The 15,845-nt window shown below is 42.6% G+C and overlaps 1 protein-coding gene across 1 annotated transcript in view; it reads left to right on the top strand.

Moving 5' to 3' along the window:
• Nucleotides 1–8,992, top strand: part of NUGGC (nuclear GTPase, germinal center associated) — a gene marked incomplete at both ends in the record, with an annotated part of 41,092 nt that extends 32,100 nt beyond the window's left edge. Inside the window, 5 exons of the mRNA XM_082656934.1 lie at nt 704–845; nt 2,014–2,122; nt 3,190–3,326; nt 5,350–5,440; nt 8,847–8,992. Of these exons, the coding sequence (XP_082513060.1) occupies nt 704–845; nt 2,014–2,122; nt 3,190–3,326; nt 5,350–5,440; nt 8,847–8,992 (625 nt within the window). The remainder of the gene's footprint in view (nt 1–703; nt 846–2,013; nt 2,123–3,189; nt 3,327–5,349; nt 5,441–8,846) is intronic.
• Nucleotides 8,993–15,845: the final 6,853 nt, after the last annotated feature.

The following is a 15,845-nucleotide window of genomic DNA, read 5'->3' as shown; positions in this document are numbered from 1 at the left end:
TCTCCCCACCCCCCTGTCAGTGTCAACCCCTGGCTTTAACCAGCCTGAGGACAGCAAAGAGCAACTGAGATGTACCAGGGAATTGTGCTAAGCACTTTGCATGCATCATGTCATCACATCCTTCCCATAACCCTCTGAAGTGGCTCTGGTCTTCTTACAAGTGAACACACTGCCATTCGGAGGAATCGTATAGTTTTCCCAGGGTCACCCGGCTCCTAAGAAGAGAGCTAGGACTTCAAGCCTCTGCCCTCTCCTCTACTCACCTGATGCTTCTTATTCCTGGGATGTCCTGAAACCTAGTTCACTATGTCGTCCCTGTGGAGAATGCCTCCTCCTCCTTTTCACGTCCCTAAATCTTACCCATCTTTTAAGGTGTAGTTCGTCCCACCCTTTCAAGTGGGAACACCTGGGCAGCAGAAAGACTATGAGTTTTGAGGTTAAACAGATCAGTGCCCAAGGTCTGGCCCTGCTACTTACTAGCTGTGTGACTTTGAACACATTAGCTACCGTCTCTGAACCTCAGCTTTCTCATCTGTAAAATGGACATCATTGCACGGACTTCATTATAGGAATTTTGTAATTGTTAGATCTCGTCCTCCTTCTCTTAAAAATGAGTAAAAGAATACCAGCTAGTTTCCTCTTTGTTTTAACCCCACCATAGCCACCGTTGTCTCTTAACATTTTATCGTGCTTTCCCCTGTAGGTCTGGGAAGCCCAGTGATGGCTCAGCTCTGATGCCCCACATAGATGCTTTTAAGCACTCTCTGCAGGAGAAGATGACGGAAATTGGGATAAGAAATGGCTGGAAATATGATAGCTATAAAAAGAGTTTCCTGATCCAGGAGGTAAGATCCTTATAAAGTGAAGGGGGCAGCGAGGTTGGGTAGTGGTTTTCTTCGCAGCAGGATTTTGGAGGTTGCCTGTCTTTTCCCACCTGTTTCCCTGGAGTGTCCAGGGTCTGGATGGACCTTATAGCAGGCACCGTGGGATACAGAACATAGTGGGATGGGGCAAAGAGAAGCAGTCCTGAGTCTGCTACAGACGTAGCAAGCTTTGTCCCACTGAGAAGAAAGGAAGAGTAAATGCTGAGATGGTCAAGTAGCCCCAGTTCCCAAGAAGAATCTTCAAAGAATCCTTAGAAGTATAAACATTTGAACCCACCTGTAACATTCTCACTGACTCCTTTATCATTTTTGCCAATATCATGAAGTATTATCCACAGCGGTGAAGTTTAAAGAAGAGTCTTTTTCTGCAGATCATTTTTTAGCTTTGAGGCCTCAAGACTCTTGTCTGGGACTCATTTGCTTAGTCCAGGCTGTCTTAGCCTGTTTGGGCTGCTGTAACAAATACCGTAGACCAGGCAGCTTACAAACAGCAGAAATTTACTTCTCACAGTTCTGGAACTGGAAGTATAAGATCAAGGCGCAGGCAGGTTTGGTGTCCGGTTGGGCCTGCTTCCTGGTTCACGAGTGGCCATCTTTTTGCTGTGTGCTTACATGGCAGATGGGGCAGAGGAGCTCTCTGGGGTCCTGTCTATAAGGGGAATCATCCCAATGGGGAGGGCTCCCTCCTTAAGACATAATCACCTCCAAAGGTCCCACCTCCTAATGCCATCACATCGGGGTTTAAGATTTCAACAGAAGAATCTGGGGGAACGTGACTATTCAGTCCACAGCACAGGCCCAGCCCAAATTACAGGGTAACACTAGAGAAATCGCCTGTGCCTCCCCCGCCCTCCCCCAAATGCCCCATCCCAGCAGCTCGCATGCACCCGAGTTCAACTCTGCAAATAGTTATCGAGTTTTCTGAGGTGCCCGGCACCGTGGGAAGCACTTGGGGATATAAAAGTGCTTCAGATAAAGTTCCTGCTTGTGAGGAGTTCACAGTGGCGGAGACGTGTGAACAGCCAACGATAATACAGGGCAGAGGAGGCGGTGGCAGTACACGGGAACCCCTGCCCTGCTTCTATTAAGGGATTGTCACAAATGGCTTTTTGTTAACGTGGATTCTCAGATAAGCGCCATCCTGGGAGGCCTGGAGGGACACATCCTCAGAAGGAAGAGGAGGATTTATGAATCTCTCAGCACCTCTGTTCAGAACGACCTGAAGCCCTGTTACGAAGGTGGGCCCCCGAGAGTAACTTTTCCACCTCCTCCGGGGTCTGTCGGCTCCTTTAGCATCCTAGTCTGCTGCTCCCCCTTCAAAGTATTTGTCCTCCTGTGTCCTGAGTCCCCATAACACTCTTGCTCTACAAATTAAAACCAAACAATTGCAAGGGTGTGGGGAGAGGTCAGTCATGACCCATTTCTATCTGTGTGTTTCTAGTTCTTTCTGTCCACCCTTTATCTAGACATCTTGCTTCTCCTCTCCGTGCTGCATCTCAGCTAATTAAACTATAAAATCCATTATCCAATTCTCATCCTTATTTTCTTTAAGTATTTGTAAACTCACTTTCCAACTTTTTCTTGGTTTGGTGGTCCCACTGTTTTTTTTTCTGGGGTGGGCGGGTGAGTTTGGAATTTTGGAAGCTTCTGCTTAATTCACTCATTAGATTTTCAACATGAAAATGATCTAAATATTGAGTTAGTGTTTTGTATCATGTTATTCTATTTCCACGGTGTAGAAAATGGTGCTACATGTATGAATATATATGTGTATGTAGGTAGGTATGTATAATACATATGTGTGTGTATGTGTGTGTATAGTTTGTTTGCTTGTCTTTTTTTAAATGTGCTTTTTAAATTTATTTTTTATTTTTAAAATAAATTTATTTATTTATTTTTGGCTGCGTTGGGTCTTCGTTGCTGCGCGCAGGCTTTCTCTAGTTGTGGTGAGCGGGGGCCACTCTTCACTGTGGTGTACGGGCTTCTCATGGCAGCGGCTTCTCTTGTTGCAGAGCACGGGCTCTAGGCGTGCGGGCTTCACTAGTTGTGGCACGTGGGCTTCAGTAGTTGTGGCTCGTGGGCTGTAGAGCACAGGCTTAGTAGTTGTGGTGCACTGGCTTAGTTGCTCTGCGGCATGTGGGATCTTCCCGGACCAGGGCTTGAACCTGTGTTCCCTGCATTGGCAGGCAGATTCTTAACCACTGCACCACCAGGGAAGTCCCTGTTTGCTTGTCTGTCTTTCTGGTGCTAAAGGTCTCTAAGCAAGTCCTTGCTGTGCTGTGACTGTGACTATCATTTTTGCCAGAGGTAGCTCAGATCACGGGCAAAAAAGCATGTGAAAGAATGAAAGATGTCCTCAGAAGAGGGCTGGACCGGCAGGTGGACGAGGGCATGTTCGAACGGGCTCAAGAAAGGATGCAGCACCAATTTCACCAGCTGAAGGTATTTGACATCCATGGTTTGAATTCCAGTCCCAAAGAGGCTCCTGGGGGAGCACAGGAAGCAGGTACAGAAGACAGAAGAAGTAGTAGTTGTTTGGGCCCAAATAGAGCCGGATGCCTTCTCTAGAGAGTGCCCAACCGATGGCCATGATTCTGGGGAGGAGGCCAGCCTCCACTGCCACCACATGCTGGCTCGGGCTTCTCTCTGAGACCGTGGCTTCAGAAATGCAGCCCCTCCAGCCCTCTCCTGCCTCTTTCCTCTTTACTGAGTCATCACTAGGACAACTGTAATATCTAGAGGGGATCCTAAGCTCTTCACAAACATGAGTTCATTGAATCCCCAGCAACTCTGTGAAGTATACTATTATTGTTCCCATTTTACAGATGAGAAAACGGAGGCAAAGAGAGGTGTATCAAGAGGTCACACAGCTAGTAAGTTACAGAGCGGGGATTTGGGACCAGATAACCTGGCTCCAGCAATAGCATAATCTTAAGACAGATTTTTTTTTTAAATGAGGGAAAATGACTTGTCTACATAAAATACCGATAGATAAATGCCAGTCAACTATTATAGGTCAGTCTGTTACAGTCCCTGGCATAGATTTAGGTGTGACGCTGTCTATCTCAGAAGACAGTTCCTAACAGTTTCCCCAAACCTAAGTGCTTCTGTCAAGTACGCTTGGATGATCTTATCCCAGCCCTGGGTCTCTTAGCTAGCCAACCCCTCCCCAAGTAATATAAATTCTTTGTTTTAGTCCAAGGTACTGCTGGCTGCCCCCCACCCACCCCAGGCCCTAAGCCAATAGGGTTTGCAAATTCATGAGCCTCAGTCCAGGCTTAGCTGACTCTCTCCCAACCTCCTGAGGACCCCGGCTCCTTGCTATTTCCGTCCACCTCTGAACCAGCCTGCTTCCTGAAACCTGCTTCTGCACAATCTCCTCTCCCCGCTTCACCACCGTTATGGAAAATACATTTCTCCACAACACAAGGCATGTAATATCTCTTGGACCAGGCTAAGAGGTATCTCATTTACCAGGCGTGGTTTAGTTTCCATCATTTAACATATTACCACCAACTACAAACACCTGCAGAAAATTTGCCAAACTCTACAGTTGCCAATCCCCACTGAATGTTTAAAAACCGGCCCTTAAGGTACCCAAGAAAACAATTCCACGGAAAAATGATTAGCACGTTGAGCATGTACAAACGTATCTTAAGTGACAACCACGCAGGAAGGTGAAACTGGGCAAGACCGCAGAGGGTTCCCATTCTCTGATCTCACAAACAAGGAAGCTGAGGCCAAGGGCCTGAGGTACTAGAAGAAGGTTCACAGATGCAGCCGAGATTAGAGCTTTGGGTTCCCAGCCTGGTGCATTGAAGAAAAGACCATAAGACTTGGAGTCAGGAGATGCAGGTTCAAAACTAGGCTCTGTCAGGCTAGTGGAGAGTCCAGTGTTTTTCAACGGGAGGCAAGAGATGCTTAGAAGAGGAAAACTGGTTTTAGTTGATAGAACGACTGAGAGTAGCAAGAAGACATTTCTCGGGTAGTTGGAAAGTTATATATTAATGGTGTATTATGAAATGTAGGAGGTCAACAAACATTTACGCAGTGACTAAATGCATGATAAGACAATGGGACGGTGACCCTCTCTTTGCCTCTTTTTCTGTCTCTGCGGTGGCTGTTCTCCCCCCACCACGCCTCTGTGCCTCCTCGTTACTCCTGATTTGGTCATTCAGCATCAGAGGTACAATTTCCATGAGTCTAGGAAAGGAGATACAAAGGCAGGTGGGACCCCTCAGAAATGTTGTCCTGATGACTCTGGTCACCCAGGGTGTTCTCAAGCGGTCCACCCTTGGACCTGACTTTGAAAAATGTGCCAAAATGCAAACTTTGAAAAAGTTGCCAAAAGACAACCCCAGTCGCTAACACTCTCTGGCTGGGGGATTGGGTGGGGTCCCTTTCATGAGATTCCTTTCCCTTAGGCTGTGCCCTCCTAACAGAATGACCGTCCTTTGTCGTGTAGAATGGAATCACGGAGAAGGTGAAGGGCAGCGTCACCACCATGCTGACCCTTGCTTCGTCCCAGGGGGATGGGCTCTACAAGGAGCTTGCAGGTAAATACATACAACCTTTGCATAAAGGGTGATGATGCCACACCCCTACCCCCCAAACTGTGGTTGCTCTTTGCTGGATTTAAAGAAATTAAGTTAGGAAGAATTTCTAGGGCAAGGGATGGAGATGATAAGAACAAGACTGCCCCCTCCTTTGCTGAGCACCCAGCTGAGACCAAGCATTATATTCGGGTTTTGTGTACAACGGCTCACCACATTCTTACATTCACCCTCAGGGGCAGGCATTCTTGCTCCATTTTGCAGATGCAGAAACTTAGATAATGTGCTGAGGATCCGTAGCTGGAAAGCGGCAAAGTCAAATCCATACCTCTGTCCTGGTGTCTCCATAAACCCATTCTTTTAGACTGATATCTTCCCGTGAGAAGCCTCATTTTCTGGTTGTGGTGGAGAAGGTTTGTTTTCATCCACCAGGAAGCTGGGGATGCAGCACCAGGGGCATGTGGTACAGGCAACCATCTCCCCTTCACACCATGGGCTCCACCAGGTCCCCTGGTGTAAACTGGAAAGTGTAAACTGGTGCAAACAGCGACTGGGCAATTGCTAGCAAAATTTAAAATGTGCACATCCTTTGGCCCAGCCATCCTTCTTCTAGGCATTTATCCTCTGATATCCTCATACATGGCAGAGTGGCACGTGCACAAGGTTATTCAGGGCAGCATTGTTCATGGTCTCAAGACCTCAGAGATCCGTCCATAGACTTAGGGGTCGTGATGGTTAAGCTCACTTAGCTACACCACTAGTAGAGGACCTCGCAACTGGTTAAAAAAAAAGCAGCTTTATATGTAGCTGTAAGAAACAAGCTCCAAGATATATAGTAAAGTAAAAAAAAAAAAAAAAAAAAAGCATGTAATGTGTTGCCATTTGTGAGAGAGAAAAAAGGAAAAGCATATGTACGTGTCTGTATATGCAGAAAAATCTCCATGGGATATACAGCAGCTGGTCACACTGGTTGCCTCTAAGGAGGGGAACTGGAGGCTGGAGAATGGGGAGGGCAGAGACTCGCTTTGCACTGGGTCTTTTAGGTTTTAAACTATGTGCACAGTTGCCTGCTTGGAAAAAAAAAGAGCTGCTGCCTTTGGTGAGTCCATCAGGGTGAAAGTGGTCAGGGCTATTTCCAAAGAAAAAGCCACAATTTCCGCTTCTAAAGATCTGTCCTGCACTTAACGTATTTCTTTGGAAATCATCGTTCTCTCCCAATTCTGGCTGGTGAGACGGCCGTCTAACCTGTTCCTAGTGGTCTCTGGGAAGGAGATACGACACCCTTGCACTGCAGTGTATCGGTCTTTCCCATGACCATCTGTCTTGAACCTGTTTTAAGATTAGAGTCACCCAATCGTGTCTTCTAAGAACCCCCCCCTCGAAGTGGTCAAAGGTCTCCTGACTCTCCAGGTCTCACAGACAGAAAATGTTCCCCAGAGTTTGATGTAAATTACTCTTTGCCATAATTTAAGACCGTCTCCTTTTCTTCCCATCACCAGCGAATATACACTATGTAGGGAGTACTGTGCCAGGTACCAAAGAGGTCTGAAACAGTGCCTGCTCTGAGTCTTAGCTGGTTGTTAAGACAAGATGTGCAAGACTGTAAATCACAATAGCAGATCATATGCATTCACTCTACGAGAAACCACAGCCCCCTCCTAGGTGCTGGGCAGTGTTCTAGGTACTGAGGGTACAGCAGTGACCAGTACAGACAAAAATCTCCACCTTCATGGAGCTTACAATCCAGAGGGCAGAAGGTAGACAGGAAGCAGAATAAATAAAGTGTGTGGCAAGCCAAAGAGCGATACATGCTATGGAGAAAAATAAAGCAGGGAAGGAGAGAGAGAGGTCCTGGAGGAGGGGCCAGGGTGGCCAGGGAAGGTCTCACTGGAAATGTGACATTTAAACAAAAACCTGAGGGAGGGGATGCACTTGGGCACCAGACTGTTATTCCCACAGTGCAGAAGACAGTGGTTATTCAGGGCTGGGACACTGGGGTAGCTTCAAGTAAGCTGGGCCCTAGAATGGAGCCTGGAAGGATAAATACGATTTAAGAGGCAGTGAGGAAAAGGGAGACCTTCTAGACTCAGGAGAAAGACAAATAGACTCAGGGTTCTGACTCCCTTTTTTTTTTTTTTTGCGGTACGCGGGCCTCTCACTGTTGTGGCCTCTCCCGTTGCGGAGCACAGGCTCCGGACGCGCGGGCTCAGCGGCCATGGCTCACGGGCCCAGCCGCTCCGCGGCACGTGGGATCTTCCCGGACCGGGGCACGAACCCGTGTCCCCTGCATCGGCAGGCGGACTCTCAACCACTGCGCCACCAGGGAAGCCCCTGACTCCCTTCTTGGTCAAGGTCTTGGCTCCCATCACTGGCCAGCTCAGGGTGGGTGGGTCTGAGTCATGATGCCGGGCATATAGAGCCAAGGGCGATGGAGGGGCTTCCGGGAGCAATGCCAGAGCCAACCCCAAGGTCAGTCTGAAGTGTCCCTTCAAAGCGGACTGTGTTTGTCAGGGTTCTCCAAAGAAACAGAACCAATAGAATGTATACGTATGTCCATATATAGAGAGAGAAAGAGATCATTTTAAGGGATTGGCTCATGCAACTATGGCAGTTTTGTGCATCCGAAATCTGATAAGGGAGGCCAGCAGGCTGGAGATACAAGAAAGACTTGCAGTTCAAGTCCAAAAGCAGTCTGCTGGAGAATTAATTCCCTCTTGCTCAGGGGAGACCAGCCTTTTGTTTTAGTCAGATCTTCATCTGATTAGATGAGGCCCACCCACATTGCGGAGGGCAATCTGCTTTACTCAGAGTCCACTGATTTAAATGTAAAGCTCATCCAAAAATATACTGACAGAAACATCCAGAATAATGTTTGACCAAATATCTGGGCACCACAGCTCAGACAAGTGGACACATAAAATGAACCATCAAAAGGATACCATTTGGTTGCAGATCATGGGCTAAGAGCCTGAGATGCCAAATGTAAGAGCCGATTCCCTTAGGATGGGCACAGCTGTGGGGAGAGAGATCAGAAAAGGAGAGAGATGCCTGGAAAAGACTTGGGGGAGGTTTTGTGGGGGGTGTGCTTTGTATCTCCTTCCACTGAGCACTTATGAGGCCTTTGTAAAGACTCAGTGATTTCCCAGACCTTTTTTATGGGTAGGTTTGTGTTTATTTTCAAGGTGCCCCCTATGCTGAGATAAGCCTTAAGATAAGAGCAAGAATGCCTGGTTTGATCGAGCTATTTATAAAACACATTGACTGGACTGTCTGATCTCTAAGCTCCATTCTCAAGTTCAGATTCTGGGACAGGTGACCGAGGTCAGAACAGGATTCTCGGGGGATTTGTTTTCCGGGGACGTTTCTGAAAAGGACTAACTCCTAATGCTTACTTTCTGCTCTTCTGTAGATGTCAAAAGTGAATACAAGGAGATGGAGAAGCTGCACAGGAGCCTGAGGGAGGTTGCTGAGAATGCACTGCTGCGTAGGGGCATGCAAGATTTCCTTCTGAGAATGTCCCCCAGCAAATCTGGCCCCCCCAAAACATGGATTTAATTCTTGGGGCTTAGCACCATGGAATACAAACCTGGAGGCAAATAATCAGATTTACTACTGTTTGTTAAAACCTAATAAAGAACACCTCCCAACTTTGGGGGGCTTTATAGACAACTCAGTATATTGTTACTTCTGTCATAAGCTGAGTACGAAGCAACATCATTTCATTTTTCTACTATTGCCAGAAAGAGTCATCGTGAAACCCTCACGAAGGTCTAAAGCTTTAGGGACAAGAAACTTGTGCTTTACTGGAGAAAAATATCTAAACAGCAAAAAACTTATATGTGGAATCTAAAATATGATACAAATGAACTTACTTATGAAACAGAAACAGACTCACAGACATAGAAAACAAACTTATGGTTACCAAAGGGGAAATGGGGTGGGGAGGGATACATTAGGAGTTTGAGATTAGCAGGTACAAAGTACTATAAGTAAAAAGGATAAACAACAAGGTCCTACTGTATAGTACAGGGAGCTATATTCAATATCTTGTAATAAATTATAATGGAAAGAATATGAAAAAGAATATATATATATAACTGAATTGCTTTACTGTACACCAGAAATTAACAAAACATTGTATATCAACTATAGGTTAATAAAAAGCAAACACCAAAAATAAACATTGAAAAACTTAAATATTGGGGGAAAAAATTGCAAAATAAAGCTTTAGGGACCCAATTCTATTTGCCCTTTTAATACTGATGAGACTTTTGGGTAAGGAGGTAACATTGTGCCATGGAAACAACATGGGTTGTTCTGTGGGTTGAGAGCCAGACAGATAAGAGACCCGGCTTTACCACTTCTCAGGATTGTTATCTAAAATGAGCACTTCTCAAACATTTTGATCTCAGGACCCCACTCTTAAAAATTACTGAGAACCTTAAAGAGATTTTTTGATGTGGGTTATATCGGTTGATCTATACTGTACTCAGAATTAAAACCAAGAAAAATTGTAAATAATTATTTACTAATTCATTTTAAAATGACAATAATAAACCCACTACATGCTTTCATAAATAACATATTTTTATGAAGAAAAGTTTTCAAAAAAATTTAGTGAAGAAGAGTGACATTATTTTACACTTCTGCAAATCTCTTTATTCTCTGGCTTAATAGAAGACAGCTGGATTCCCTTATCTGTCTCTGCATTCAATCTGTTGCAATCTTTTTGGACAATGAATATGAAAAAAATACAGTCTCACAGATACAGAGGTGGAATACGGAAGAGTCTTTTAATAGACTCTTAGGTAATTTCTGGATATCTTCTTTGATACTACAGTCTTGACAAGTGGTAGTTTCTTAAAGGTTAGTTGCAGTGTGGAATCTGAAATCATACTGGTGAATTTTTTTTTATATCCTGTTACATTAAAATACATTTCTATCTCATATTCTGAATGTATCTTTTACCAATTGTGGTGTCAGGCGTTGGTCATTTTGAAAACATTCATTCACTGGGTTAAGCAGACCTTCCAAATGTTGACATTTCACTATATAATACTAAAAATCATATTTGTTGATATCTCCACCAACTTCACCAGGAAAGTTTTGAAGTACTGGGAATCTGTCAAGCTCGTGGTGGAAGATACAAGTTTTATAAATATCCATTTTCCCCTAAAAGTTCAGCTTATCATTGGCAACAAATACTGTCAGCTGTTTTCTTTGAAGTGATAGTTTCCTTTTGTTCATTTTCAAGAAAATGTCCACCATATAACTAAGTATGATTAACCATAGTTTGTCTGTCAAATGCCATTTCAAACAAAAATGATGTTCCATGAAAATACTGTCAAGTTCAACTCACAACTGAACCATACAAGTGCTTTTCTTTGAGGCAGTAGGAGGGCTTTAAGTGTACTCCCCATTCTGTCACATAAATTGGCATCTACTTAAGGGTCAATAATGAATAGAATTAATAACATAGTATTTCAGTAAGAACATTTGAAAGTGAAACTGGCCTTTTTTTGTTTTAACTGCAAGTGCAGAATAGTGAGAAATACAATAGTTACTAGAATAGTTTGGTGGCATTGCCTTGGTTCATGCTAAGGTGCAAGTGGTTTTACTATCTTTGTTTTTAAACCTTCCATGTAAGGGTCAACATGGTAAAAAGAAAAAGGCAAAAAACGTCCTAATTCTAGTATAAAAAGAGTTTGACCTACCAGACCCCAGAAGTATTTCAAGAACCCCCGAGAATCACAAATCATTTAAACTCCCTCAGCTTCAGGCTATTTATCTCTAAAATATGAAAACAGTAATACCTACCTTGAAACTACTAGGGGTGCCAGAAAGTTTAAAATAATGCTTTCAAGAATGCTTTTGGGGGCTTCCCTGGTGGCGCAGGGGTTGAGAGTCTGCCTGCCGATGCAGGGGACGCGGGTTCGTGCCCCGGTCCGGGAAGATCCCACATGCCGCGGAGCGGCTGGGCCCGTGAGCCATGGCCGCTGAGCCTGCGCGTCCGGAGCCTGTGCTCCGCAACGGGAGAGGCACAACGGTGAGAGGCCCGCGTACCGCAAAAAAAAAAAAAAAAAAAAAAAAAAAGAATGCTTTTGACACACTGTACTCAAGACTATTTGATAAATGGTTATTATTTGGGGGCAGAACAGAAGTGGCATGGTTTAATGGCTTGTTTATTGCGATACTTGGCTAATCCCAGCTCTTCCCACTACTAATATGACTTTTGACAATTCCTTAACATCTCTCAGATTTCATTTTCTCATATACCAAATGAGGGAGATGACCTGGATGGTTTTTAAATCTTTTGCGTCTTTAAAATTCTAGGATTTTTAAATTCTTCCCTTCTTATTTTGGTGGGATTTTTTTTTCCCTGAGTAAGATAAAAAATGATTCATCCATGTAGGTGGGTCTCAGTGCTTCATTTTCATTTAAAAATTCTAAACACATACAGTTCCATTGCAGTTTGCATAGTTTCACTTTTTATATTTCAAGTGAGGAATGTGGATGACTTCTACTTCCAGCCATGCTTGAGTAACAGGGACCAGATTTACCCTCTGGCCTTAAGCCACTAAAAAAAAAAAACCAAGCAAGATTTATGAAACAACGGTTTTCAGGTAGGAGAAAATAATAGTGCGGGACCAGGATCCCTGCCAGAAGGGAGACCAAAAAGGTGAGCCCTACAATTGCCCATTCTGCTGCCTGAATAGAGTTTCCAGGCCACAATACAGGAAGGCAGAATCCAGACAGAGCCTCAGGTCTCCCTGAGTTGAGACAGAGTTCAGAGTTTGGCGAGTCCAAGGTGGTTAGAATTCACAGGGTGAGTACCATGAAGAAAAGAGATGTACAGAAAGCTCCAGAGGTATGAAGCAGGTTTCCCTTGAATCTTAACTGAGTACTGACTAGCACATGCAACTGCCCAGAAAGAACCACTGGAAAGGAGCAGCCAGAAAAATACCTAAATCTCACATCAAGCTAGAGGCAGCCTTGGTGGAAAGACTCTCATACACATGGGGTGTCAAGTAGAGTTCTCAGAAGAATATTGCCTTAATATTGGGGCCAAAATAGTCCCAGATTAAAGGTTGCTGTGCACCCCCTAACAAAGTTTAAAAACAAGCTTCAGAAGGATCAAACTGTTTTCAAATAACTGCATCCCAAAACGAAACATGATAGCATTTAAAGGAATAAAAATTCCAGCACCCAACAATGGAAATTTCACAAGGTATGACATCAAAACAAAAATTACCAGATACGCAAGGAAGCAGGGAAATATGACCCACAGTGAAGAGAAAAATCAGTAGAAGCAGACCCAGAAATGACTCAGGTGACAGAATTAGTAGACAAGGATATTAAAATGGCTATTACAAATTTACTCCAAATGCTCAAGAAGATAGGATAAAAGATAAACTCAATGAGGAGAGAAATGAAAGAAATGAAAAAGACCCAAACTGAACTTCTCGAGATAAAAAAAATTTAATGTTCAGCTGGAATTAACAGCAGGATAGATGCTGTTTAAAAAAAAAGGTTACTTTTTTAAAAAGGTAAATATGTGAGGTGATGGATGTGCTAGTTAATTTACTTGATGGAGGAAATCCTTTTACAATGTATATGTATATCAAATCATACCAAACCATCATGTTGTACTCTTCAAGTATCTTACAATTTTGTCAATTTTACCTCAGTAAAGCTGAAAAAAAAAGAGAGAAAAGAAGAGTGCCCCTGAAGACAGCATAACAGAATACAGTCAAAATGAAACACAGAGAGGAAAAAAACTGAAGAAAAAAAAGAACAGAGTATCAGTGAATTATGAGACATCATAAAGCAACCTAAAATATGTGTTACTGGAATCACAGAAGGATAGGAAAGAGATGCAGATATGGAAAAAAAAAAAACATTTACAAGGACAATGGCTGAGAATTTCCCAAACTTTATAGAAACTATAAAGTTAAAGATTCAAGATGCTCAGTGAATCCCAAGCACAAGAAAACAGGAAAATCTCACCAAGACACACCATAAAAAAATTGCTGAAAACCAGTAATGAAGAGAAAATCATAAAGCCAGTGTGTGTGGGGGAAGATATTAAACACAGAGGAATAAAGATAAGAATGACAGCAGACTTCTCATCAAAGGCAATGCAATCCAGAAGAGAGAGAAATGATCTCTTTAAAGAACTGAAAGGACAAACAAAACAAAACCATTAACCGAGAATTCTACACCCAGCAAAAACATTTTTCAAAAGACAGGTGATACAGACTTTGTCAGACATACAAAAGCTGAATGAATGCATTACCAGAAGATTCATATTATAAGAAATGTTAATAGGTAACTAATAAGAACCTACTGTATAGCACAGGGAACCCTACTCAATACTCTGTAATGACCTATATGGGAAAAAATATCTAAAAAAGAGTGGATATATGTATATGTATAACTGATTCACTTTGCGGTACAGCAGAAACGAACACAACATTGTAAATCAACTATACTCCAATAAAAATTAATTTTAAAAAAGAGGACTTCCCTGGTGGCGCAGTGGTTAAGAGTCCACCTGCCAATGCAGGGGACATGGGTTCGATCCCTCGTCTGGGAAGATCCCACATGCCGCGGAGCAACTAAGCCTGTGTGCCACAACTACTGAGCCTGCGCGCTAGAGCCCATGAGCCACAATTACTGAGTCCCCGTGCCACAACTACTGAACTCCACGTGCCTAGAGCCCATGCTCCACAACAAGAGAAGCCACCACAATGAGAAGCATGCGCACTGAAACGAACAGTAGCCCCCCACTCACTGCAACTAGAGAAAGCCCGTGTGCAGCAATGAAGACCCAAAGCAGCCAAAAATAAACAAATAAAATAAATACATTAAGAAAAAGAAATATTAAAGAATGTCCTTCATTCAGAAGGATAATGGTACCGGATGGAATTTTTGATCTTCATAGAGAAATGAAGTACACTGAAATAGTAAATGTGTGGGTAAATATATAAGACTTTATCACTTTCCTTTCATCTCTGAAAGATTTAAAATATTGTTTAAAGCAAAAAGAACAGTGTACCACAGGGTTTATAACGTGTAGAAGTAAAATGTATCAGTATGATAACAGCACAAGGCCAGGAAAGGAGAAATGGAATATATTGTAAGGATTTTATATCTAAAGTGATATAATATTACTTGAAGATAGAGTGTGATAAGTTAAAGATGTATACTATAAACCCAAGAGTAATTACTAGAAACACAGAAGAAAGATATGTCTAATAAGCTGCTAAAGGCAGTAAAATGTAATATTAAAAATACTTGAATAATCCTAAAAAAGGCAGGAAAAGGACCAAAGGAACAAATAAAAGATGGTAAAATAGAAACACATAGCCAGATGGTAGATTTAAACCCAACCATATAAATCATTACATTAAATGTAACTGACCTAAAACACTAATTAAAAGGCAGAGATTATCATATTGGATTGAAAAAAGCAAGACCCAACTATGTGTTGCCTACAAGAAACACACTTTATTTATTTATTTTATTACTCACTAGATTACTGATTTATTAAAAAAGGACACAAATCAATAGCCAAATGAAGAGATATATAAGGCAAGGTCCTGAATAATGGAGCTATGTCCTTGTAGGGCATGGGGCCTGGCATGGTGGCAAGTGGAAGTATGATTCACCATCATGAAGCTCTCAGAAAGGGGAAGAAACCCACTTTAAATATAAAGACACAAGTAGGTTGAAAGTAAAAAGATAGAAAATACATACTTCAAATCCTAACATAAAGTTAGAGTTGCTATATTAATATCAGACAAAGTATTGATTTCAGGGATAAAGAGAGTCATTGAACAGTGACATAATGGTTAATTCATCAAGAGTATATAACAATCCTAACTGTACACCACAAACAGTTTCAAAGTACATGAAGCAAAAGCTGATAGACCTCAAAGGAGAAAAAGCCAAATCCACAATTACAGTTAGATATTTCAATACCCCCTCTTGTTAGTTGATAGAACAAGTAGAGAAACTCAGAAAGGATATAGAATACTTGAATAACGTAGCAACCAACATTATAAATTGGTATTTATAGAGCATTCTACTCAACGGCATCAGAGTACACATTCATTTTGGTGTACTTGGAACATTTACCGAGATAGACCCTATCCTGATCCACAAAACAAGTCCCAATAAGTTTAAAAGTATTGAAATCATACAGAGTTTATTCCCTGACCACAGTGGAATTAAATTAGAAATCAATAACAGAAAGAAATCTGGAAAATCTCCAAATATTTGGAAAGTAAACAACACACTTCTAAATAACCTCTGTGCAAAGTGAGGTCTGCAGACTAACATCTTGTTGGATTTATATCTCTCTCCTCCAAATCTTAGTTTTTCCCAAATAAAATTACCTCATTGC

This window comes from Grampus griseus (genome assembly GCF_964374135.1).
Source record: "Grampus griseus genome assembly, chromosome: 6".
Lineage (NCBI taxonomy): Eukaryota > Metazoa > Chordata > Mammalia > Artiodactyla > Delphinidae > Grampus > Grampus griseus.
Note: the sequence above shows the minus strand (reverse complement) of the source record. Positions and strands in the feature narration are given on the sequence as shown.